Raw genomic sequence first — 26282 nt, forward strand, 5'->3', positions numbered from 1 at the left:
TGATACAGCGCTGTACATTACAGTTTGAATTGTGAATGTCTTTGGTTAGAATTGCAATGGAAGGCAATTGGGAAACAATTCATTTAGGGTTTTCAAGTCTTCGAAACTATTCTGTTTTCCAGAAAGCTTACTTTATGGCATTAAAATCTCCGGTTGTCAGCTGGCAGCGGCTGCTGTATTAGAGATGCCGTGACGCTGTGTCTTCCTTAACTTCAGCAGTCTGATCTGGAGGGTATCACTAATGCCGAATGACTGCACTGTTGACCACCTAGATTGTCCAAAGGAGCAACCATGTCCAGCTTGGATGCGGAGCCTGGAAAGCTTCAAAATCATTTGATGAATGAAAGCTGACAGTCGTGTTCAAAATGTTTTCTAGGTGAAAACAGCCACTATTGCGACGGAGAGGAATGGGAAACCAGAGAACAATACCATGAACATTAATGCTTCCATTTATGACGAGATTCAGCAGGAAATGAAGCGCGCGAAAGTGTCCCAAGCACTGTTTGCAAAGGTGGCGGCAACCAAAAGCCAGGTAAGAGCTTCCGTTGGACACTGCGCGTGGTGGCCCGCGAGGCTTGTAGAATGTTCATGAAGAAGAGCTGTCTGCTTTCAGGGCGGACTTGCATCACCGAGGGTGAAGCCCAAGGTTCAGATTCGTGTCAAAGACACGTGGCTTCGTTTTCCCCAACAGCCTTCCCCCGTGAATCTTGGCTCAGTGAATGGCAGTGGCCACAAGAATAGAGTCACGCATGGGAATCTTCTCTCTGCGGCTTATTTTAGTGAGAAAAATAACTTGCATAACTGTCCTTTCATTATAACTTAATCTGGCCTTGATTTCCACCCTGGAGTGCTACACATGTTCCATGGATTCTCCTAACTTAGGCCTGTACAAGGATTGTATACACTTGGAAACAAACTGGCGCGGGCAAGTTCACGCGTCAGCACCCATATATCTGTGCATATTAATGATTTTAGCTTTTCTATACACATTTCCAGAGCGCACAAATTGAATTACAATGGGAAAAGTGATCCAAACCAGATAAAGTATAAATGAATAGAATTAAATTGGAAAGGTTATACATTGATAACAAAAAAAGGTCAAAACCCAGCGCGGATTTGATCGTCTGACTATATCGATAGCGCACGTTCATCCAAAGTAGAATGGTTGTATGTGAACAAACTCAGAACTGCCTAGGATGTTGTCCTTGAATCCATGGGTATGTTTAAAAGCCCAGAAGAAAACTGAGCGGAAGCATTTGAGGACACTACGGAAGTGAAACTTACAGGCAAGTTGGGCCCTGGAGGTGAGAATTTTAACACCCTGGCCTTTTAAAACACCCATGACCACTAATACCCAGCCCTATGTAAAACAGCCAGGCTATTAACAATCGACACCGCCCTCAGTCTTCATCTTTTGATGTTACAATGTATCGTTTCCGTTTCTCTGAAAGTGTTACACTCTATCAACATCAGTCATGGGACTTGCTGCAAGTTTTGCCTTAGGAAAGGTGGTAGTCTAAGTCATAGGCTGGACGAAATACTTAAGGGGTATCTTGGAGCTGTGCTGTAAAGATGATAAAACTCAAGCTGTGGACTGTAAAAATTACAGCTTTATAGGCCACATGCCTATCTACCCTTCAATCACTGTCAAAGTGATAATTTCTGCAATAATATGTTTCTTTTATTGTGAGATTCTAAACATCAAGTGCTGTTTAAACATTAAACTGAATTGTTTATGTTAGTGCTGTACCCAGCGTGTCATACATCAGGCCACTGTAATCTCTCATGGAATGTAAAATTCTGTCATGAATCATGGCTTGTATATCGGAAATTACTGTAATTTTGATTGGAAATTACAGGGCTCTTGAAATGTTTCTAATTATGATAGAATGTTAGAGCCGCTTCAAACCTGTGTGTTCCTTCAGATGTCTTCATTTACACGCCAAGACGATGCATTAAGGAGAAATGTCCTGTTCTCACTTTGCCCCTCACCCACCCGCCCTGCACAGTCTTGTTTGGGCTATTTAGCCTAATTACGATGAGGATCTCAGATTTAAATGTATATTATCTCGCCTTTCTTACTGATCCCACGTCTTTTTTTCTGACCTGCACAATTAAATTACCAAGCCTAACAGACTGGTATGCTTGACAGCGCCAATGCTTCCCCCAAATCTCCAAAACAGAATAGGAGAGAAGCTAGACCGGCGGTATCGCTATTAAGGACCAGCTGGAAAACAGAACCAACCGGACCAAACGCTACAACCTTGAGCTGCGCTCACTTGGGGCCTGTGCTCTTCCATTTGACCCACCGCTCTTCTCGGTCCCGGCTTCCTCTCCCAACTATTGCAAAGCTCCCTGTGTTTCGCAGGCCCCTTACTACCGTACTCTGCCTCCCATTTTAAAGAGTGACATGCCAACCTCTCCCCCAGGGACAGGGCTACTTTTCCGAGTGTAGCATGTGAGTAATATTTGAGGAACTTTTTTTTTGTTTTGAGATCATTTTAGAGGGGGCTCTTACAGCTCTTACAACAATCCATGCATCAAGAATGCCCTTTGACCCCTAGCTCTTTCCTCCATCTCCCTTGACTTTCCTCCTGCCCTACTACCATGCTTGGTCGCCACCTAGGCTAGAGTATACCTCTTCTCTAAGCAACCTTACCCTTGATCGTTTCCCACCAGGCCTGCCACTCCCCCTTCTCTACCATTTGGGGTCCCATGTTTTTCCCTTGTCAATCCATACATCAATTGATCAGCTCTGTCAAGCATATTGTACCTGTGTCGCCATCATTATTTTCTAAACATTTACTTTCTATCAGAGCCCTTGGTATCAGCTCCTCTCTCTTCCCTCCCTGCCCTCCTCCCACCCTCGTGACCCCGTGGTAAATGATACATTATTTTTATATCTTTCACCAACCGCTGTCTCCCTTCCCCCATGGTTTCTGTAGTTCATCCCCTTCATGGGTGGTGGGGTGTGGTTATATGTGGATCATTGCGATAGATCCCCACCCTACCCTCCTGGGATAGCTACTCCCATTTCTGTTCCTGAGGGGTGTATCTGACCTGGATTCCGTGTGCCGTGAGCTCTTTGGGGGAATTTTTTAAAGGCCTTTCTCTTGACCCCTCGAATCTGTTTCAGCCATGTCAGTTGGCAACTTCTGTGAGTCCCTGCCCATGGGGTACTGTGCTGCGTCTCCTGGGCCTGGCTAACCCCACTGCTGGTTGGGAGGGAGCCCAAGGGGCCAGCAACACCTGGCTAGGGTCAAGCAACGTGCTCACGTTCAGAGCTAGGGATTTCCTCTGGAGGCCGATCTCTGTCGCTCTCCCCGAATTGTTCCTTTCCTTGGCCCTGTTCCCCTTTGTACGAATGCAGGTGCAAAGACAAAAGACTCCTGAAGTAGGACAGTTCCAAACGGTTTCTGTCAGGACGATTGGACTTAGCAAGGAACAGCAGTGAATTACTTCAGTGCAAAGAAAGGTAGTTGATTACCTGAATTCTGTTCTAGGAATGGTGTGTGTGTGTGTGTGTGTGTGTGTGTGTGTGTGTGTGTGTGTGTGTGTGTGTGGTAGTTGATTACCTGAATTCTGTTCTAGGAATGGTGTGTGTGTGTGTGTGTGTGTGTGCGCGCGCGCGCAAAGGAAACAAAAATGATAAACATAAGCACCTCAAACCGTCCAAGCAGACTGACCTGGTCCATGATTGCAGTTTTTAACTTTCCAACGAGTTATTTTGCCTCAGTGGTGCATGCCAAGGCTTCTCAGAGGAGGCAGGGGTCCCCAGATGAACTGCGCACACGGGGAAGCACGGCGTCGCTTCTGTCTGGGCCCATCTGTTTCCGGTTCCCACCTTTATCTCTGGGTTGGCTGGAAACGGACATCCATCACCTCTTCTGTGCTACACCCCGTCTTACATGATAGACTGTCCACATTCAGTTCTCGGGGGGGGACCCCGTGAGCCAGCATTCCTCATTTTGCACGGGGTCCTATACCTGATAAATAGCTAACCCCGGCTCCTCCGCCTCTCTCCCAGTATTTTAAGATCTCCTCGGGGTACATGGGTAATGCGTTCGGGACTGAAGTTACCCCCTGCTCCAGAAAGAGGAATTAGGGAGATCGAGCTGCTGGATCATGCACGGAGAACCAGTGAGGGCTTTCCTTCTAAAGCGTATTCCTCCACAGTCACCATTGTAGGATCTTTGGAATCCACCTTCTTTCTGAATGGCCTGGGGGCGGGAGGGGGGCGGGCCTCGCCGTGGAGGAGGGCAAGGGAGGTGATGGGATAGACTGGGTCCTGCGTCCCATCATGTTGGGGATTCTGTTTAACCTTTCGGAGGCAGTGCTCGTTTTCACTGGGAGGAGGTTACAGTTGATCCTGTATGCAAAGGGCTTCGGTAGATTTTCCAGATGGGAGCCCTGGGGCCATAGCGGGGCGCTCACTGGGCTGCTAACAGCAAGGTGGGGGAGCTGCTAGCCACTCACCGAGAAACCTGAGGTTGCCTGCGCCCATAAACAGTGACCGCCTGGGAAACCCAAAGGAGGAGTTCTGCTTCACCCTCCAGGGTCACTGAGCGCTGAGTCAGCGCAAGCCAGTGGCAGTGGGTCTGTTTTGTTTGTTTTAATACACAGGTGGTCAAGGTATTATGAGGCACTACCTAAAAGACTTCCCACTCCCAAACCAGGCGATTCCCACTCTGGATGACAGGGTGGCACTGCCCGGTGAGGTTCCGAGACTAACTCTTTATAGGAGTAGAGAACCCCATCTCTCCAGTGGAGAGTGGCTCAGGGTTTCAAGCTGCCGGCCTGGCAGGATCACAGCTCAGCAAGTAACCTTGACCCCAACAGGACTCCTCAAGAGTCTTCGCCCCTTACAGTGATCAAGAGTTCTTTGTGCCTCTCATGTCGGAAGGTTCAGTGTTGGGTAGCGCCCTGCGTGGAAGACCGCATGCTTGTTTTAAAATTATTCCAGGCCGGGACTTCAGTGGGCCCAGGCACGTCACAGCTGCCCTCTGCAGGGACTGATGCACCAACTCTGTCCAGTATCAGGGACCAACTCATGGAGAGTCCCCCATTTCACGTGCATTCGATCCCCCTCCTCTTTGAGCCGCAGACAGGAGATTGTTTCTAGCTGTAATGTCTGCATGAGCTATGCCAGCCAACCCAGGAGGTAGGCTGCTTTTTTGTGCTTGGGTAGGAAAGCGGGCAACTGCAAACTTGAAAAAAGATGATGTGCTTTCAACGTAATGGGAATCGCCACAAGCGAACACACTTTATATCCTACGTATTCAAATAAGCAGCAGTTTTTTCGAAGAGCATCACATTGGAATTTTATCAGACATTTAGTCTGATACCATTCAAATAATTATGAGAGCAGAATTTGCTAATTTTACTGTTTGGAAAAAAAAATAGTTGATTTGGGCAATAACCATTACGGTATCAAGGTTCAGTTACTGTTCATTGGTTATAGTGTTTTCATATGGGAGATGGAAATGGAATTTTTTCCTTAATGGTGGCAGATGTTGGAATCTAATTTCATTCCACAGCAAACCCCTTGAGAGCTCTGAGACTTAAAGGTGTATGTCCAGCAAGGGGACATTAGCAGCGCCGAAGGCCTCGCCTGAACATCGAGTGGTTACATTGATTTTGATGTTTGCAGAGGTGGGGTTTGCGGATACAGCGGGGCAGGGAGCGAGGAAAGGGCTTTTACCGAGCAGTGTCTCTCACCACTTGTGTTTAGAAAATTATTTCTCTCCAGTGCTTTATTGAGCAAGGTGTGTCTTTCAAGTAAAGCAGCCAGACAGTGAGAATTCTGTTTGAATGTGCTTTCTCTGTCATCTTCTACCACCTTCACCCAGCAGTCCTGTAGAGCCATGAGCGTCTTTAGCCCCTACCCAAGAAAAGACAAGGTTGGCCCCTGTGAGAGGGCTCCGCCAGTAGGACACACCAACCCATCTGAGACCTCTAGTTTTCTTCGCTGACTCTTGACGGACTTTTGTCATTGAGATCCACGACCTGGAGGATAAGATAGCAGGAGAGGGAGCGGTGAGGGGAGGGCAAAGCGAGGTGGCTTTCGTTGCCTTTGGTTCTCAGATGGAAAGCAAAAAACATCCTTTTGACCTTTCGATTTGGAAATTCTTAGATTATGTCCAATACAAGTAAGACATGAAGTGCAAAGGGCTAGGAGTCGGGCTAAAAATGTCATTTTCAAGGCTGGGCCCAGGGATAAGAGGATGGAGGCCACGAGACCGCATCCTGGGTGCTGTCATCGACGTGTAGCGAGTGTCCTTTTGACTTGGTTAGCGCTCCATTACGCTTCCCAGAGAGGACAGCCCGTCACCTGGCATGTTCATGTCACAGATGTGGCTGCAACAGCGTTTGACCTGCGTGGCCTCGGTTGCCTGCGTGCAGAGCGCGTCCCAGTTTGTGTCCTTGCTGGCGCCACACACTTCTCTAGCAATCTGGCAAGATCCAGGCCATTGGTCCCCTGCAGCCCCTTCTCTGGGCCCAGCTGAATTTTCTGCAGCCGTGAGGAGAGCAGACAACCATCTCTTCTCTCATTCCCTGCCTGGTCCATGCTTGTTTGCTGGGTAGGATGGACCTTGGCTCGAAGATCAGAGTCGAGGTTACCCGGAACTCGGTTAGTCCGAGGGAAGCGGTTGGTAAGAGGAACGCTTGTAGGGAAGGCAGGGAGACAAGTCAGACAGCCAGTGAGTGGCCCACACGTCTCGGCCACCTGCCCGTGTTCGGTTTCGTACACGTGTGTGGAGGCCGTGCCGCGGCGCTGAGTGAGGAGGATGTGGCGCTCACTGGGCTTCTACGTGGGGAACCCACAGTGAATTCTTTTACAAACGATGCCCCCCCATCCTTTATGTATCTAGTCAACTAATGATTCCATAGCACTGTGCCGTGAGTGTCTCAAAGTCAGAAATATGCTCAAACTGTTTCGGGGCACATGATTGCTAGTATAATGCTGTCTTTGAAGGGCTTGTCAAATGAATAAATCTGGAGATGCACCCATTTCACATTCAGCGTGATCAAAACAACCCTCTCTGTCAGTGCTGGTAGAGTTTGGTCAAGGATGTTCACAGTTATTAAGGAGAGCACTTCCTTAAGCCAATCATGTGGTTTCCACTAAAAAGGAGGTCATATAAAGAAGTGTGTAGATACTCGGTGCTAATTCCGATAAGGAATTGAACAGAAGCTCCCTCGCTTGTCTCACTGATACTTTCAAACAGCTTCCAATTACCCCCTTTCTCCCTAAATTTAACGTCAATTAACCAAAAGTCATGTAGACACAACTTCATAAGTACAGCTATAATTCAGTAAAGCCAGTTTAGTTTGTTCATCCTCAACAAAAATTGGAGACCAGATTGAAAGAGAACTAACTGGTGCGTATTAGACTAAGTCTGAGCGTCACGGCAGGTGAGCATGGACGAGCAAGGTTGCTTCTGCAGCAGCGGTCCCCTTGAAAGTGGTTCAGTGTGCATTACCTGAAGGGCAAGGCTCAGTGAATGAAATATTTTTAGAGTCTACCTTCATCTGAGGCCACCTCTGCCTCAAAGATCGTAGTAGAAGTTCAAAGGTGTGGACTAAGAAGAGTTCCTCTTTTTTTACGCTCCTCTCTAAGCCACTCTGACAGTTGATGGATGGCTTCTTCAGGGACAGGATCCAAGCCAAACCATTGCTGTTGGGTCGATGCCAACTCATCGGGACCGAGTAGAACTGCGTCCTGGGTTTCTGAGGCTGTGAATCTTCTTGGAAGCAGACAGCAGCCTGTGCCTCCTGAGGGGTGGCTCCTGGGTTTGATCTGCTGACCTTGATGTTGGCAGCCCAGCACTCAGCCACTGCACAACCCTGATCAGAAGTACGGAAATGGGAGTAGGGAGAGGAGAAAGCAGTGGCGTTTAACCCTTGCAGGATTTCTCTTAAAGCTGAATGCCATTCAGTTATCAGATAACAGTGGCAGCTTTAACAAGCTACCATGCGAAAGGCAGTGTTTTCTCAGGTATCTCAAGTTGTCTTTTCTGGTTTTGATTGTGAAGGTGGGCTTTATTTTAGCTTTTATCTTCTTTTCCCCTCGTATGAGAAATGAAAATAAAGGCACTGTGAAATGAATGAGCTATGAAAATGCATTTGTGTAAAATGACAATAGAAAAATATCTCTGAAAGAAACGGCACCATTAAAATTTCACATCAATGGAAGGCGTGAAGAAAGGAAGGGAAGAGCTTAGATTGATCATATGAACCTAATGTAGATGTTTCCTGCCTTGCCAAAAAAGAGTGCCTTCGGTTTCTTAAAGGTCTCAGTATATAGTTGTTAATGCTTTTACACAGTCAAGTCTTTTGCACGACACACTGACATAACCAAATAGCAGACCACCCACTTAAACATAAAATGTCCATACGCACATTCACTTCTGCATGAGGACCTTACGAAAGTTTGTGGGAAGCTCTGTGTGTGTATGAGAGAGGGCGCGCTTAGTAGAAATAAACCATCTATAATTTATCATTAATTACCTTGCAGATATACAGCCTTTGAAGGGCTCGTGGGGTTGACCTTCAATGGCCAAATGGGCAGAGTTGTCTGAATTGTGAATCGTGATCTGCTTCTGTGTTTGTTAACAAAAAAGCTATTCTCCTTTGATTTCTTGATTCAACAATTCCAGTTGCTTCTGTCCATTTTTCTTTTAAACAATTCCCCTTTCCACCGGTATGCTTCAGGAATTGGGTTTAAACACACTGTTTTCATAAACTGCCAGCCTCCTCGGCCGCCTCGGTGCCTCTGATTCTGTAAATCAGATCATAGGCAACATGCTGTCATATAATAAGGTGTCTGATCCTTATTACCAGTTTGTTGATGCGCAGACTCCTTCAAATTGACCATTGCAACACATGGTCTCCCCTGAAACTAGCTGTGATAATTAGCATGGTTCTAATGAGACAGAATGTCACTGATCTTGTGCTGAACTGTCGACTATCGACACTACGGATGGGAACTGTCAGAGCCTGCCATCTGTGACAGCGCTTGGCGTATTCCAGCGGCAAAGGTAGCGCCTGCTCAATAGGGTATTTTCAAACAAACGGCCCTTCTCTTGACGAGGGCTCTGTGTTCCATTCAGTTGGGAAGAGTGTTTGCCCCAACGTGGTCCTCCGCAGAGCCCGTTCGGCCATCCAAGTGGGAATAGACAGGCAAAGCTCTGCTGCATGCTCCCTGGGAGAGGAAGGGCTCTTTTGTTTAGCAGGTGAATTTTAAGTGGCATTTCTCCCCCGCCCGTCTTCCAAGTGTCCCAGATTGTCAGTTAGCAGGGAGAGCTGTCATCGAAAACCCTCTCCCCCCAATTTTAAATTTGTCTTATTTAAAAGAAAATTTGTTGGGGAGCTGGGGAAGGCTGCTCTTTGGAAAGCAGTGTGATTGAACGGAGGAGCAAGCGGTGGGGGTGGGTGGGGGTGCGGAAAGAGTGAGCGTGCGAACGGGGTTAGGCAAGTGGAATCGAAGAATTAGAACGGACAGGACCGTGCGATCCGTGAACTCCAGAGGGAGAGAGAGTGGGGATTTTGTTGTTGTTGGTTTTTGTTCTTGCTGGAGTGAAAAGTCCAGCGCTGCTTATCATTCCAAAATATGCTTTGTTGCTTTTTATTTCCTCCTCTCTGGCAGACCACACAGGGCTTGTTCTGAAGAACATTTTCACTAATCTGATCAGGCAGCCAAATACGCCGGGAAAACTGCTTTAATGATCCCACTAATTACCTCAAGTCAATATGAACTGTATTATTAGACTGAGGGAAAATATTCCATTAGGTCTCCCCCTTGGGAGTTTCTCCGCTTTGTGATGTCACCGAAGCCTTCACCCTCTCGCTTGTAATTAATTTTATTTACACACGCAGGCACGCACAAGGTCACACCTGCACAACCGGCGCTGGCCAGGGAGCTTGTGGCACTCCGGCTTAATCAGATCTGTCATAATTACCATTCTGCATGTTTCTGACACACGCTGTGAAATATTTCAATTTAACTGCCGCTACCAGCACCACCAGATGTAGTGCGAGTGTGGCTGCATTGGAAATATTATTCCTCAGGATAAACTCCCTCCTCCTCCTCTTTGCTCCCCCCCTCGGCCCCCCCCCTCACAGCTAATGTGGCACAGAAGCTGATGTATCCTGTAAATCTTGAATGCAGTGCTAGATTGATAACAGGCGATTAGACAGTTTAACCACAAACAGCTTGTTCATTTTTCACAAATGAAAACCACATGTGGTGTAACTAAAATTTCAGGCCTTTTTTTTTTTTAAGGGTTGGGGTATGTATGTGTGCATGTGTGTTTCAGATGTGCTTAAAAATAAAATACAAGCAGAAGAAGTTAAGTATCTAGAAGAACTAGAGGCATTGCCTAATTCTTTTCCAGACTGATTATGTCCAAACCTTCAAATCCCATCCTACTACTCTCACCAAAACTCAGATGAGGGAAAGACAGCTTTTTCTATTGGGCTCTCCATTTGATAGTGTAGGAATGTTTTTTGAGGGGGGGGGCAGATTGAGAGGGGCGAATACGAGAGGAAGATGATCCGTTTGGTCTGTACCTGTTTATCTCTTCAGGGTCTACTTTTTATTTGAATATAAATTCTGAAAGAATTTCTAGGATTGGGCATCTGTGGTTTTATGAAGAATCTTTTTTTTTTTAATGAAAACTTACTACTCTCGGGTCAGACCATCACCCCGCCCCCTACCTCTACCCCCCCCCCCCCCCCACTCCAAAAACCCAGCAGCAACTTGCTGCCATTGAGTTCATTCCAACTCCTAGTGGCCAACGCCCCTCTGAGCCTCCGCGACAGGAAATCTTTACTGGGGAGGAGCCTTCTCTTTCTCTCCTGGAGTGGCTGGTGGCCTTGAATTGCAAACTTTCGGGTTAGCAGCCCAACACAAAGCCCACTGCACCACCAGACCCGCCTCCTCAGGTCCTAAAGAATCAAAAACCAAACATGGCCCCAGTTAGCACTTTATGTCATGGGAGATGCTTGTGGGTTTGCAGAATTAACAGCATCATTTTGAAAAGGAAATCCGAAAACTAGCCTTTTTTTTAAAGAACCGTTGGGACTGCTTGGTAGAATGAGTAGGTGGGGAAGGTAACCACGTAGGGCAGAGTGATCACCAGGGTCGTAAGCCGTGGTTCTCAGCCTGTGGGTCACGACCCCTTTGGGGGGGGGGTCGAGCGACCCTTTCACAGGGGTCGCCGATTCATCCCAGTAGCAAAATAACAGTGATGAAGTAACAACAAAAGTAATGTTATGGTTGGGGGCTCACCACAACATGAGGAACTGTATGAAAGGGCTGCGTCAGTAGGAAGGAGGGATGAGAACCACTGGTCTAAAGACTCCAGCCATCAAAGAATTAAAGTCGTGGAGCCAGACAGAAGGCGGCAAATAGCGGGTGGAAAACTACAGAAGAGGAAGGAAGAGGTCAGGGGTGATTTAGAATTTATACCTCCAGAGAAGGTTTACAACAATCCACTTTAGAGAACATTTTAAACGTAGACATCGCCTAGTTAAATGTCTTTTAATGCCAAATAAAATACACCCTCTTTCTTTTTATCTTTATTTTTGTTTTACTACTTCAGTTACGAACCTGCTGTAGAAGCTTCTCAGGATTCTGTGCTAACTTCTTGTTATCTGAATAATAAGAGGTTCATTTTCCCATAAGAATACTTCCCCTGCTTTGTTCCCTTATTTTTTTTAAAACCATTTTCTCTCTCAGTTATTTCCTTTTTTCTTTTAATCTTCACTTCCCAATTTTCCTCTGGAACTTTCTTTTCCTGTTCACTTGGCTTTGTCCTCTTTGGTGTGTGCACCCTGATGTCTTTCTGCTTTGACATCTCTGACCTTCTCCCAACTCGTCCGTTCTTCCGACCCAAATGTTACCTCGGAGGAAAAGAAAGCGATCTTCCACAGACGTGGAACCGCTGGACCATCTCAGCACCTAGCACGCTCACGTATGAATGTCCAAGCACGAGCATAATTTTCTTTGCACATTGAAACCTAAATCTTAATCGTATTCTTCCACCGATTATGATGCAGCCAGTACATGTCGAAGAGGGGGTGCAGTACCTACATCCCTGGTCGATCCCTGGTGATAGTTTCACACTCTTCCCTCCTCCAGAGGTGAAGGCACCTGGCAGCGACACAGTGAGACGGCGCAGTCACGCGCATGTGATGGCCCGTGTGAAGGCGTTTGCTATCCATAGCTTAGTTGTGTAGGGGAAGGTTCAAGCCGTTAAAAAAAAAAAAAAGGATGTAAACATATTATACCAGGGATTTCATTACTACTATTCCTGTTTTAATAATGAAAACATTTTTTGGACCTACCTGAGGTTGTGTTCAGGATAAACCAGCCTGCACACTGAATCCGTTTTTGCCATCACTGGTGGAGCTTCTAGATACAGGCTCCTTAGCTGGTTTCAGTGCAAATGAAAGATGCCTCTCCCGATCTGGAGGGGGAGAGAGCATCCCCTGGTATTGAAGGCCTGTCACAAAAGTTTCTTTTTGGGTCCTGGGTTTTCTATCTTTCTTTTTTTTTTTAAGCATGAAGGGTTAAAAAGAGAGTGAAAACATATAGAAATCCTATGGTGCGCAGGGAGTTGGAGAATGTTTCATTTTGGGTGGTACGATCGAAGAGCACGCTTTTCTGTATGACATGGTAGAAGACCACAGAAAAGCCCTTCTCAGGAAATATTGTAACGGTTCCCTGATTGACCCTGCTCGGACCCTGTAATCAGAGGACTGTTTCCATGGGCCTTGTAACATGGAAGATCAACAGCTGCATTCTCCGAGCTCGGCTCTAGCAGTTTGTTCACCGTCCTCAGGCACTTCTGACCAGGTGCGTCCCCAGAACTCTCAGATCCGCAGGAAAGCAAAAAAGGGAGACTTCACTCTCACTTTCAACTCCAGCCTCCATCACCATCGTTGAAATTGTCAATACAGTGCGCCATCTATGTTGTGAAAGGAATCCAGGGATGTGGTTCTGGGATATGCAGACTCACAGATGGCGTATGTAACAACACACATAGAACTTCTCACTTAGAATTGCAAAGTGCGAGGGTCTCAGTGCCCTAGCTGACACGATGGTAGCCTTAGATAAGCCACTTAATGTCTCAGGCCTGGAGGAAAGGGAGATAAGTTGGGTCAGATTATGTATTGGCAGTCAGTATTAGAGTTTTCTGTGAGTTTGTGACTGAGACAGGTGCACAAGTGTGAAAGAGGAAGCTATTTTGATTGAAGGCACTGCCGACAGGTGTATTCGTCTGGGAATGAGTCACAGAGAGGTACGGTTTTGAATAATGGAAGGGTTTAATTTGTGGGAGAAAGGTGCTATTCTTGGAACTGTAGCCAAAAAGGATTATTTATGAGTGGCATCTAGTGCGTAGAATTGATGATTGGGAATCCAGAGTATGTATTCCGTGTGCTTTGAGGTAAGCTCAAGATTGATACACTCTCCATCTGTGCCTGTTAATGGATGCATGGAGATCTCCCTTTATCATCCAGCAAGCTTAAAACAAAAAACACCACCACCACCACCAAACGTACTGCCATGGATTCAAGCCCCAGTCACATACACCCCATAGGACACAGCACAACTGCCAGCAGTAGGGCAGACTGGAACTGCTCGGTGGGTTCCTGAGACTATAGAGAGCTCTTTATGAGACAAGAGAGCTTTCTCTGTCTCCCTCAGAGCGGCTGGTGGTTAGGGACCCAGTGTGTCTGTAACGCACTACGCCACCCAGAACCAGCAGAGTCAGGAGTGGATAGAGCGTGAGAAGAACGCCGTCTGCTTCGGCTTACATGCAGGTAGAGCGATGGTTGCCTTCGTGGTTCAGTTTGAAGGGCACCACGGTCTCCAGTCTCTGATTAGCACAAATGGTAAAGTACTCAGGCTCTGGTGGCACCACAAGGTCAGCGGTTCAAGCCTACCTGCCTCGCCCGCTTGTGGGTGGAAGATGGGGCCAGCGGCTCTCAGAAAGAGCCACAGTCTCCGAAGCTTATTGAGGACTGCCGTGCGTCAGAAGATCAGTGCCCACGGTGCAGCGGTCAGAAGCACAAAGGACCCTGCGTGACGTGAATGTGCATCACGAGACCGCCTTAACGTGTTGAAAAGCAAGGCTATTAACTTGGAGGACCAAAGTGCACCCGGCCCAGGTCATGGCATTTTCAGTCGCCTCAGATGCCCATGAAAGTTGGGCATTGAATAAGGAAGACCAATGAAAACTCCAGGCCTTGGGGTGGGCAGCTGCTATTGAAAGTGCCACGGATGCCAAAAGCACAGACAGGTCTTTGCTGGAAGACGTACAGCCAGAATGCTCCTCAGGGGAAGGATGGTGAGACTGGCTCACCGTCTTTGGGCATATTACTAGGAGACAGATAGCAGCCCCTCTAGAAGGACATCATGCTTGGTAGAGTGGACAGGTAGCCAAAAAAGAGGAAGGCCTGCAATGAGATGCCTTGACGCGGTGGCCGTAACAACGGGCCTGAACATAAGGACAGTTATGGGGACGGGTAACTTTTTTCTTTTGTACAGAAGGTCTCTGAGCCGGAACTGACTGAACCGGACCCGGACAGCAGCATCAACACTGTCAGAATTGATGGGAAGGTGGTGGGTGTGGTTTTGAACTTCCCAAACGGTCACTGGTTTGAATCTCCCTGCAAGTGCTTCGGGAGAGGGTGGTGCCCTTCCTTGGATTCAGCTCAGTGGTAACTGACACCAACAGAAAGCAAGGACCTCCTGCTTGAAGCGTACACCTTTTCTTGTGTTTTTTAACCGATACCTGAAAGAGAGGCATTACCTTTTTAAGATTTTTGTATTGCTCTACATTCTGCTAAAAAGGTAGCACACGAAAGAGGGCAAACCCCAGATAGGTGGTAAGGGTAACTGAAAAGGGGAATCAACACAAAGTAGGAGTCAGAGAGTGCCATCCTGTTTGAGGGGCTACCTTGCGACAAATATTTACAAGTTCATAGCATCTAATAGCGACCGAGAACATTCCTTCCCCAGAGTCCCCTTTCAGTGGTACCAGCGCATGAGCTGCTTGTCATTGCTTGGTGGGTGGGGAGGTTCGTTGCTGACCTCTTTGGCGGTTTAAATGAGATGCAGATTAAGAAGGAATAAATTACTTCCCATAAGGTCAGAGAAGTGAAGGCTGTAAATAAAACATACATTTACAGATAGACAAATTTACAAATAGACAAATGCCATTAGGAACTCCCGTTCAGTCCATGCCAAGTTGTTCCTGTCTGAATTGACTGTTGTACTTCCTGGCCTGCAGCTAATTTTTGCTTGCATATTTGGAGATGACGGGGAAGGTTAATAGCCTAAAAGGTACTACTTTTATTTTACTATTTTGATTAGAGAGACTAGAGATCATAATAGAGCCATTAGGTCTCAGGACTTATCCATCGATCTAATTTCTAGTCAGAAAGTTTGCATTCGTATATCTGTGTCCCCTTCCCCCTAGTCTCATGCGCTCACTTTTTTATGCTCCCTCTGATCAGTGTCCTTCTGCTTGTCTTCACGTCTGAAAGACAAATAATTTACAGCTCTTTTCTCCTTAAGACATGGTGGTGAGAGCAAGGAATGTCCCTTTTTAAAAGAATAATTAAAATCATATTATTGGGGCTTGTACAACTATCACAATCCACACGTACATCCATGGTGTCAAGTACTTTTGTACATTTGTTGCCCTCATCCTTCTCAAAATGATTTGCTTTCTACTTGAGCCCTTGGTATTAGCTCCTCATTTTGCCCTCCCTCCCCGCTTCCCCCTCCCCCATGAACCCTTAATAATTTATAAATAAATAATTATTTTTTCATGTCTTAGACCGTACAACGTCTCACTTCACCCACTTTTCTGTTGTCTGTCCCCCAGGGAAGTGGTTATGTGTAGATCCCTTGTTACCGGTTCCCCCTTTCTAATTCACTCACCCTCCACCCTCCTTGTATTGCCACTCTCACCACTGGTCCTGAAGGGATCATCCACCCTGGATTCCCCGTGTTTCCAGTTCCTATCTGTACCAGTGTCCATCCTCTGGTCTAGCCATATTTTTAAGGTAGATTTTAGATCATGATAGTAGGGGGTGGGAGGAAGCATTTAGGAACTAGAGGAAAGTTATATGTTTCATTGTTGCTACATCGCACCCTGACTGGCTTTTCTCCTCCCTGAGACCCTTCTGTAAGGGGATCTCCAGTGGCCGACAAATGGGCTTTGGGCCCCCACTCAGCACTCCCCACCTTATTCACAATGATGTGGTTCGTCTGATGATGCCTGATACCTGATCCCTTTGACACCTCTTGATGGCACAGGCTGGTGTGATTCTTCCTTGTGGACTTTGTTGCTTCTGAGCTAGATGGCCGCTTGTTTACCTTCAAGCCTTTAAGACCCCAGATGCTATATTTTTTGATAGCTGGGCTAAAGCCTTTCTTAAAGGATGCTCTGCTGATTTTGTTTTTCTTCATAGTAACTAGGTTAATAATGAAGCTTAAGAACAAACCAGTTGAAAACCTGTTTCTGTCCAGTGATCCCCTAACTTGTGGTGGCCCTGTGTGTGCATCCGAGTGGAACTGTAGTCTGTAGGTAGTCTGTAGTCTAGGAGAAATCACCAGACTTTTCTCTCAAGGTGCCTCTTAGTGGACTTGAATCTTCAACACCAGTTGGCAGCTGAGCACCATAACCATTTGCATCTCCCAGGCAGCTATACAGAGATACTTATTAACCTGGGAAGTGGTGCATATATGTGGATGGGAGAAATGAATACACTCTGGGACTCAGAGTTGGAATATGGGTGTGTTATTTAAACAATATATATTCATTCTCTACATTTGTAACAGGACTGGGAAGACATCCTAAGATCTTTAGGAAGCAATCCAATGGTCAATCTCTTTGATGCAGTAGGACCATTGCTTTATAAATGAACTCTCATCTATAAGTGAAATGTGTACATCAGGTAGAAACCTTCCTCAGGTTCAGTTGACTACACTGTTGCACACCATAAGCTCACAGACCCACACGCTCATCCCCACTCAGCCAGCGTACTGCCAGAGTCTTCAGAAACCTGAGGCTCCTCAGAACACAATCTGGGAGCCAGTAGATGGAGGATGAGCTGTTTTCCTCCAACTCGTCTCTAAGAGACTTGATCTTGTAGTGGTTAAGATAGGACATTTGTTTCATGAATCCATAAGCACTAGCATCGTCTGTCTTACATAGACAGCACACACACGCACACACACACACACACACACACACACACACAGCTGCAGCAGTGAGCTCAAGCGTGAGCTCAGTTGTGAGGATGCCACAGGACCACGCAGTGTGTCCTTCTTTTGTGCATAAGGTAGCTGTGGGTCCGAACCAACTCACGGACACGGACACCCACCAGCCACCACCACAGCAGGAGCCCGCGTATGTTCTCACATGCGTGCTTGTGAGGCTTCACGGTCAAGGATATGTAACCAGGGGGGGAGGGAGGGTACACATCGTTACTTTTAATTTAACTCTTCATGAAATTTGGCATTTTGTTCAGTGGTCAATTGAGGCAAAAAAAAATCCCAAGAATAGTATTAGTATTGTATGACTTTGTCATCTGTGAATCAATAATATTCCTATCACAGGAAGGTGTTAGAAATGGCTCCAGTTAATCACTTTTGTTCATCACTCTGAATTATAGTAGTAGCAGTTAGATGTCTATGTTGTGTCTTCATCAGGAAGGACATGCACATGAGAGCAGTGGGGCTTCTTTGTAATCCTTTGGATTTGATTTCAGGCATCTAATTACATGATTCTGAAGGCTTCACCAGATTTCCAGAAGAGTTTATGGTACAAAAGAAAGCCGAAATGAATGATTACACTGTACACAGAACAAGAAAAAAAATCATATTTTTAATATGGTAGCCGAGGAATTTTGGGATTTACCTAGGAAACATGTATTTGTTCTTCAATGGCCTCTTGGTAACGTTATCAGTAGCTTATTTTCCAAGTTCCCTGGACTGTGTGCTTTGCGGTAACATGTAAAACAACAGCAAAAACAAAAACCACCCTGACAGCCTTTCCTCTCCAGTAGTCGTGACCATCATCCCGTGTTGGGCCTTGTGTTAAGCCAAAGCAGGTGAGAGAGGGGGGCGTTCTTCCTGGACCAGACATTGTTTGCCGGTGGACCCTATGCATGCAGCTTGAAATGTGAAAATGCGGATGTTTTGAGTCGTGCCTCGCTGGTCAGGGTTTTGAGAATTGATCTCCCGTTTTATCTGCCCCCACACCTCCCCTTAACCTGCGTAATAGCTGGCCCTGGATGTGGAAGGGTGACAGGAATCAGAAGCAAATTTGTACCTGCTGGTGATACCGTCTTTGCAGAAGCCAGTGGGTTCCCGGAGGGGGCCAGTGTGGGGCTGTGCACCGGAGACAGAGCTGGGTCCCATTCCACTCTTGTCCTTCTTCTTGCCCCCCGGGGAGGTGGTCCTCCCCTCCGTGAGCGCCTATGGGGTGGTGCAAAAGGTTGGTGGTTCAAACCAGCTCCAAGGCCACTTAGGACAAGAGACCTGGAGATTGACGTCTGAAAGACCTTAAAGACCCCGGGGTGCACGCTTCAGCTCTAAAACACAGGGCGGTCTCCCTGAGTTGGAAATGACGCCGCAGAAACTGGTTGAAGCTGCATGAGGAGCTGCGAGAGGTAACTCAGTGGGCCCCACGCAGGACCAGCAGCCTCCTCACCTGCTTTCATTGGCAGAGTGATAGCCCAGCGATTGATTGTCCAGAGTCTCCAACCCATCTCACTGGGCCCCCCCTTGATGCCCCCCCATGATGATCGGGAACTCTTTAGGCCATCTTTTTTTTTTTCCCTTAATGCCTACTTGTGAATCACAAGATCAGAGTCCCCCACATTAAGCCAGCTTCTGACTAGTAGGTTTGCATAATGGATAAAATGATGTGGTTTTGGCCACGAAAACGGGTGTTACTTTATCTGCAAAATCACAAGCAAGTTGGGAGCTCATAATGACCCTGGCAGCTTGATGGTTCCTCTTAGGACATGATTCCCATAACTTCTGCCATCCAAATTGCCTTCCCTTGGTCTTACAAATTCTTTTGTCATCTCTCCTAGAACACCAGAGAGAGAAGATTTAAATTTTTAATTCCCAGCTCCTAAATATGCATAATGGGGAGTAGATCTCATTTGAGGAGAGATCCGCAGCCCTGAAAAGTGTGATAGATCTCAATTAAAGATGCAGTGGCAAAGATGGTTATTTAAAACAACCTGGTAGTCAGTTTGTCAAGCACGCAAGCTCGCCCATCAGGTTGTCACCTACCTGAAAATGATTGATTAGATGTGAGTTGAGACTTTTTACAAGTTTTTATTTTGGAACTTATTTATTTGCTTGCTTGCTTTGGCTGTGCCATCTTAAAAAAAACTTATTTGTTAATGATCTTTATCATCTTGACTAGGAAAATAAACAGGTAAACTTAAGCTCGTGACTTTAGGAAGTGACCTGGTATGACATTTACTTCATTACATAACAGCACAAGAGCATATTTATTTTGGTTGAACCAAATGGGAATAGTGAATTTTCCCAACTCAGCCAAATATGTTTACTTGCCATTGACCAAGACCTGTGATGGCATTTTGCTGTCCATCAGATAACCTCCTATACCATGCTTAATTTCACTTTTTCTTTACAACGCAGCAAGGCCATGGTGATGGTTAATTATTGCCTTTGCTAGGAAACATGATGCCCTCAGGAGTTACAGAGATGTGTCGTTTGGGCTTTGTATTTTTTGCCACTAGCTAAATGGCCCCGTTTATGCCACTTCTGTAAGCGGTCTCTGCCCTCCCAATGTACTGCCATTTCGGTGTGTGGGAGAGAATCCCTTGCATCCTGCCTACACTCATTCACGTCGGTGTGAGCCTGCCGGTTGTCTCCAGGCTCCCTCAGGGGAAGAAAAGTCAAAGGTTTGCCAAAGGGATTGGCACCTTGACCTGTGTTTGTGGTAAACTTACCTCGGCCGGGAGGGGCATGGACCCGAGTGAGCTGTCTGCCAGCGTGGGGCCCGGTGGCAATGCCGGGAGGGCTGGGCCCGAGCGGTGGGTCCGGGAAGGAAGGAGCACATTCAAGAGACATTTGTGGTGGTGTGCTCGATAGGAATTTTTGATAGCTTGGTTGTGGAGGCAGCAGATCAGAGAAATGAGACTTTAAATGTGCTTTGCTTTTTTTATTACAAAGCCACAAGTGGCCATCATAGGAAACCCAGATACCGTAAGCAGAGAGAAACAGAGTGCTCATACCCCCAGGCACCCCAGAGATGGAGCCTTGTAACACTCAGCTTTAGGCTCTTTATGGTCAGACTCATGTCTATATGCACACGAGGGAACCCCCAAACATTCATGGACAAGTGGAATTGAAAGGTTTGGGAATTTTTTCAGGAATGTTTGGACGCTCCCTTAGCTATGCATGTGTGTGTGTGTATTCACCTTGCATTCAGTTTAATGCTGCCCATGCAATTTATTAACCCGCTGGGATTTTTTTTGTTTCCCATTTATCATACACTTTTCCATAGCACACCATTATGAGTGTCTCATAATTTTCAAGTTTGCTAAACTAATTCCCTGTCCCAGGGTATTTAGGTGCTGTTCAGCGTCTGCCATCATACACAAGTGCTGATGTGAATGGTTGAGTCTTTGTACTCATCCTTGATGACCATGTCCTTGGGATTACCCAGAAGTAAAGTTATGAATCAAAAAAGAGGTGTGTGTCAAAGCCTGTTGGTAGAAGTGTTACATTGCCTCTCAGAAAGAGTATCCCAATTTATGCGTTGATTAACAGTATTTCGGCTTCCGGAGCCGGGTGCATGGGTAATGCTATTAAGTGAGTTTAAGCTCCAGGAGAACCTAGTTTGGGGAGAAGACACCGAATTTGGATTGGGATCTGGAAAATTAATTATTTTCACCAGCTCCATAGATAATTTCTGAGGACACAAGTGTGATTATGAAAACAATAACAAAAAGATTAGTAATTGTTGATACTAGTCGTACTGTTCTTGTATCTGCTCTCAGTCTCGTTTAATTCTCACACCCTGACGTATTATATCCCATGAATCGGGTGCTAAAAGTGGTACCATTTTATAGAGGAGAAAACTGTGTTCTGCAGAACTTCAGTAGCATGCCCCGCCCACCACAAGTAAGAGATAGACTAGGGATTTGAGTGGATGAAATTTCTGACTATCTAGCTCTCAGAAGTACAGTAGAGAGTAAATGCGTCAGATCGTTACCTGCTGTGCCGTCCATTCTGACTCACCTGCGGTGAATAGACTGAGACCTTGCCCGCTAATTACTAGGCTGGTTGTAAGAAAGTATATTAAAGGCACAGCACTAACAAAAGGGTCGCAGTTGTGGCCACCCTGGAAGCAGCTGGTCTATCTGTTCTTCCCAGCGCGCTCTTAAGTTCCTCTCACTCCCGCTTCCTCCCCTCTTTAAATATTGCTCATCCTCCAGAGTCAAGCCCCAATAAGTCTTCATCACGGATGACTTCCTTACCAGCCAACGCAACTCCTCCTCCTGCACTTGGCCGTGGCCCAGCATTGACCTGTTCTAGCACTCGCTGCCTTACATTAATCGTTACGTTCGAGTGCCCCATCTTCCCAAGCACACGCTGAGCCATTTAAGACCAATCATTTCAGGTAAGCCCATCAGGCGTTTGAAGATATCATGGCTCATGTACTGGCCTTTACTATGTGCTATTCCATGTGATTCAGCTCAAGTCTGTGAGATTCATACTGCTATCCTCCGCATTTTGTAGAGGAGGAATCCGAGGCTCAAGTTCACATAGATAAATGCCCAGATAGGATGTCAATTTTTAGTGCTATATATAGGTGCTTAAACTTGGCTTGAAAGAGAAGTTGTGTTAAACTGGGCAGAACAAACGCGAGAGGACCGGCTTGAGAATGGCAGGAGGCATAGAGAGCGGAATACGGGGCAGTGGTGGGCAACGCGTGATAGCCCTGGGGTGGTGGATTTGGGAGGAGTCTTGATGCTGCCCCTAGGGAGCATGACCTTACTCTGTCTGTATTGGAGAGGCAGGGAAGGTTAGTATGAGTGGAGGATGGGTGGTTTGAAAATGAGTGCAGGCAGTGCGGTTACATACTCGGGTATAAGCCCACCCGAATATCAGTTTATTTACTTTGATAAAGATTCACGGGCTGAGCAGTTCTACCCTGTTCGACTGCCCCTCGGGGGTGGAAGCGGCTCCTCACTAGCGTGGATACTGGGGCAGTATAGGGTTGGGCACTGGGACCCTCGGGCATAGATTCTCACCCTAGCAACCCTTTCCCAACAGCATCTCAAAGGTGGTTAAAGGAATTCGAGAGAGATTAATGAAAATTATTTCTCTGTCTGTTGTGAAGTATAATTTTTTTAAATTAGATGTCTCCCAAATCTAATTTTTTTTTAAATAAAATTTCTTTGGCAGTTATCTATACCCATCATATTAAGAGATGACCTTCGTGCTGGCTAGTTTAATGACTTCTGAAGGACTTCATGCTTGTACTTTCTTCTCCTATCCTTTCTTACGTTGTTCTTCCCCTTTAACAAATATTTAATATCTGAATTTTCCTTATTTGAAAACCTTTTAAAGTGGGAACTGTTTTTCTCAACTCCCCCAGATTTTAGGAACCAAACAGTCTCTAGCAAAGGAGAAAAACTATCATATTTATGGGCATCCTAAATCAATGGATTCGAGAAGGCCGAAATGACGTGCACTTAAAAATTACAGGAAACAAATGATCACTTTTTACATGATTAAATTCTAAGCAAAATCGAAAAATGAAAACAGTATGCTAGTGATTTTGAATATTCCTTCTAGATTCACTAAGCTTTACTGGCAGCTCTTCCTCAAGTTATATAAACATTCCTCAGAAGCATTATAAACATTTTTGCCAGGAAGAAATGTCCAGAAACTGTTTGTTTAGCTTTGCTAGGAAAAGTAACAGAAATTTGCTCAAGTGAGAAATTTCTGGGTAACCATTGTTTGTACAATATGGAAACCCACTGATTTTTGGCTAAGCTCCTTAAACTGTAGAGTCTGGAGAGAATTTAAAAACAGCAACCATTTGGGAGCTTAAAAATAGTAACAATTTAAAAGGTTATTGTGATTATATCTTTTAAGCAGAATACCCATCAGAAATCACATCTAGAAAATACATATATTGAGCATGAATAGAGACAGGGAGATATATATCTACTTATACATTCATATACCTATATATGCCATTTAATATATATATAAAACACGTATTATTTATTTAAAACTATTTAAATAAAGTGGGTATAATGTGCTACTTTTAAAATAGAAAGTGAATTTAATGGTATGCTCGTGTTCAAATTCATTTTCCATATTTTCTTTAATAAGACGAATGTTAACTTAGCAGGAAAAGGTACTCACAGTGCCTCAGATTCTTTTTACTTTATACAAAGTAGATGTTATTAAACTCGGGAGAAAGATTAATCCAGTTTCTACTAATTCCATACAGGAGAACATGTATCTTTATGAATGTTAGTGGCGGGGGCCTCTCATTATCTTATGGAATAATCTGCTTTAGCAAAGGTTTGCTTCTAAAGAACTTCATAACATTTAAAGGTTGATATGTTAGGTAAAGAACAATATCTTAAGACAAGCGTTTTTATTACAGGACATGATGGGATGGTTTTGATTAAATTATCTGATGATTTGAACGAGGAAGAAGAAAAACTGCTTCTCTTCTTGCCCTCAACTTTAATGCCTTTAATCAAATAATGACCTTGTGGAAAATAGTTAATTTTAAGCATTTAGAAGGATCAATACCACTTTGCCACCAAAAAATGGCCTAGATGATGAAATTGGATGTATTTAAAGTATCGTTTCACCCTCTTAACCTAGTAAATAATTTAAAATGCTTTCGGTATTGCTTTGCTACTGGTTTGTTTCTCACTGTTCGAAAGTGCTACGATTCTTCCCAAAAGAAAGGCTGGAAGCCGGTGTCTGAAACACACTTGCATGCCTGACACCTGGTAGCTGGGTCGTACCTCCCCTCCTCAGTTTTGTGTGTGCCTGTGTTAAGGCTCCCCAAGATGTCATGTGTTTTAATAGCTGTATTTGAGGCTCAGTGTGGATGGAGCATCATCAAAGGAAGGAAAACGGAACCCCTCCGGAATGTTTAAAGGGGTGCTTTAACACATTGTGAGTCACTGGGCATTTTTATGGGCTGCCTTCAAAAATGTTGTGCTGAGGGTGAAGGTTTGGGGAGCGCTGATGATTCGAACTCACGTCCCCCTCCCCCGTGGCTCATAGAACACTGACATGAAATGACCCTCGAGCGCTGGCAGCTTTGCATTAAAATAAATAAAAAATATGAAACTTGTCCTCTGTTAGCATGTTTGTGGGCAGATTAAAAACTGTCTTCATTAGCATAAGTAACACTTACAGATTCTTTTAAAAGTAGAAAATTATTTGATGAATGATAAATTGCTAGCTTTATCGCTAGTTGCTGTTGAAAATGTACTCATTCAAAATGCCTGGTGTAGTTTAGTCTGCAATAGTGAATTTTTTGTGGTAGAAGTACTATTTAATGGATTATGTACTTAATCCTTGTTCCTACTAGTTGCTAAAATGTAATTCATGCTTTTGACTAAAATGTTTGTATCAAACACCCCCTATTTAGATTGATTTCTTTTAATATCATATATTCTACTATATGCCCCAGAGATTGGAACAAAATACTCCTGCAAATAACACATAAAAGATGAGGGATGAGGCGGAATAACATGCAGACTATAAGATGTTTTGCTTTTTAGAATTCAAATTACCATTCTGCTTTTTTTAAAAATGTGTTTTTCCATCTTCGTTGCAGCAAGACTTATTTGCCATTTCCCTTCTTTTTTTAAAGCTCTTGGTTTTAAAATGTGTACGCTTAATGATAATATATACATGTATGTATATAGCATTCAATGACTTTTTTCTCCAGTAAGACAGAAGTCTTCGCTGCTCTGGCAGACCAGTTGTGTTAAATGCACCCAGCTTTGCCACAAACCAGGCCCTGTAAGAATCCCCTTGTTTTGTGCTCGGGGCTTTGGAGGTGCAATCAATTCCTTCTTGAAGGGAGGTTAGTTTCCTGATTCAATTAAAATCATTGTGTGCCCCCCCCCTTAATCCATTAAAATGTTAGAAGTGAATTGACATGAATGAACTGCTCTAAAAAGAGTGGAGTGGAAATCAGAGATTGAGTTTGGTTGGAAATTAGTAGCTGAGAGATGGAGGTGCCAGGATTTTTATTTAAATGTGGAACAGCAAGATTCTGTCACTAAAGCACGTCGTTAGAATGTTGAGTTTAGAACAGCTAGTTTTTCCTTTTAAATGAGCATACCGTCATGTGTTTCATAGGCCTTAATAAATTGCTATTGTATTGCCATTGCATTTGTTCCCCCATGCACCCCCCTTTTTTCAGTACGGGTTTGGCAGTCATTCGGTATTTACTCTCCTTTCTGCCCCGTTCTCCCCACCAATAGTGTGTGTTTCTTTAGCAGACTCCCTAACCCAAAGCAGTCAAAAGAATGTCCTTTCATACAGCCTCAGGTTTAGCATCTTTGCACCGTTTTCCTGCTTACCATAGCAAGGCATTTGCTGATGGCTCTTGGTTACTATAAAGTACATAACGGTATTTCCTTTGTAGCAGATGGATTTAAGACTTTTAGTTCTCAATAAATGTAGGTTTACAATACATAACTTTACAGGATTTGTGTTGTATATAACAGGTCTGAACATATTATCTCAGAATTCATCTGCATGGCATTTTCAGCTTATTCGGGGTCCATGCCAGTTTTTTTTCTTTTCTTTAAGTAATAGGGGGAGCACTGTGATTGATGGCAACAGCTCAAGGCGTGATTTTGAATAGAAACAAAAGGTTTAGAACAGAAGGTGACAAATTAAACTTTGTCAGTTTGAAAAGTAGTAACATCCTGAAAGTTTGACTAATTTATTTACATGTGGCTACTGTTTATATTTTGCCCTCTTTATATGCAGCGTCATGTTGCTTGGCAAACTTACTCCGTTTACAGTGTTGGTGGTTGCTTGTGCCATTTTAACTAAACTGAGAATGGATCCGCCTCTTGAGCTCACGACAGTCGTGCGTCTCTTCGACTGTCCAGAAAAGTTGCGATCTAATGAAGAGAGTCGACCTCCCCCACTCGCTGCATATGGTTTTATAATATTTCAAGTTCCAGACATTGTGCCTAAA

The 26282-nt window shown here is 45.0% G+C and overlaps 1 protein-coding gene across 1 annotated transcript in view; it reads left to right on the forward strand.

Moving 5' to 3' along the window:
- SATB1 (SATB homeobox 1) overlaps positions 1–26282 on the forward strand; it is an 80488-nt gene that overhangs the window by 45433 nt on the left and 8773 nt on the right. Inside the window, exon 8 of the mRNA XM_075548954.1 lies at positions 377–532. Coding sequence (XP_075405069.1) covers positions 377–532 — 156 coding nt within the window. The remainder of the gene's footprint in view (positions 1–376; positions 533–26282) is intronic.

This window comes from Tenrec ecaudatus, chromosome 4, assembly GCF_050624435.1.
Source record: "Tenrec ecaudatus isolate mTenEca1 chromosome 4, mTenEca1.hap1, whole genome shotgun sequence".
NCBI classification, from domain to species: Eukaryota; Metazoa; Chordata; class Mammalia; order Afrosoricida; family Tenrecidae; genus Tenrec; species Tenrec ecaudatus.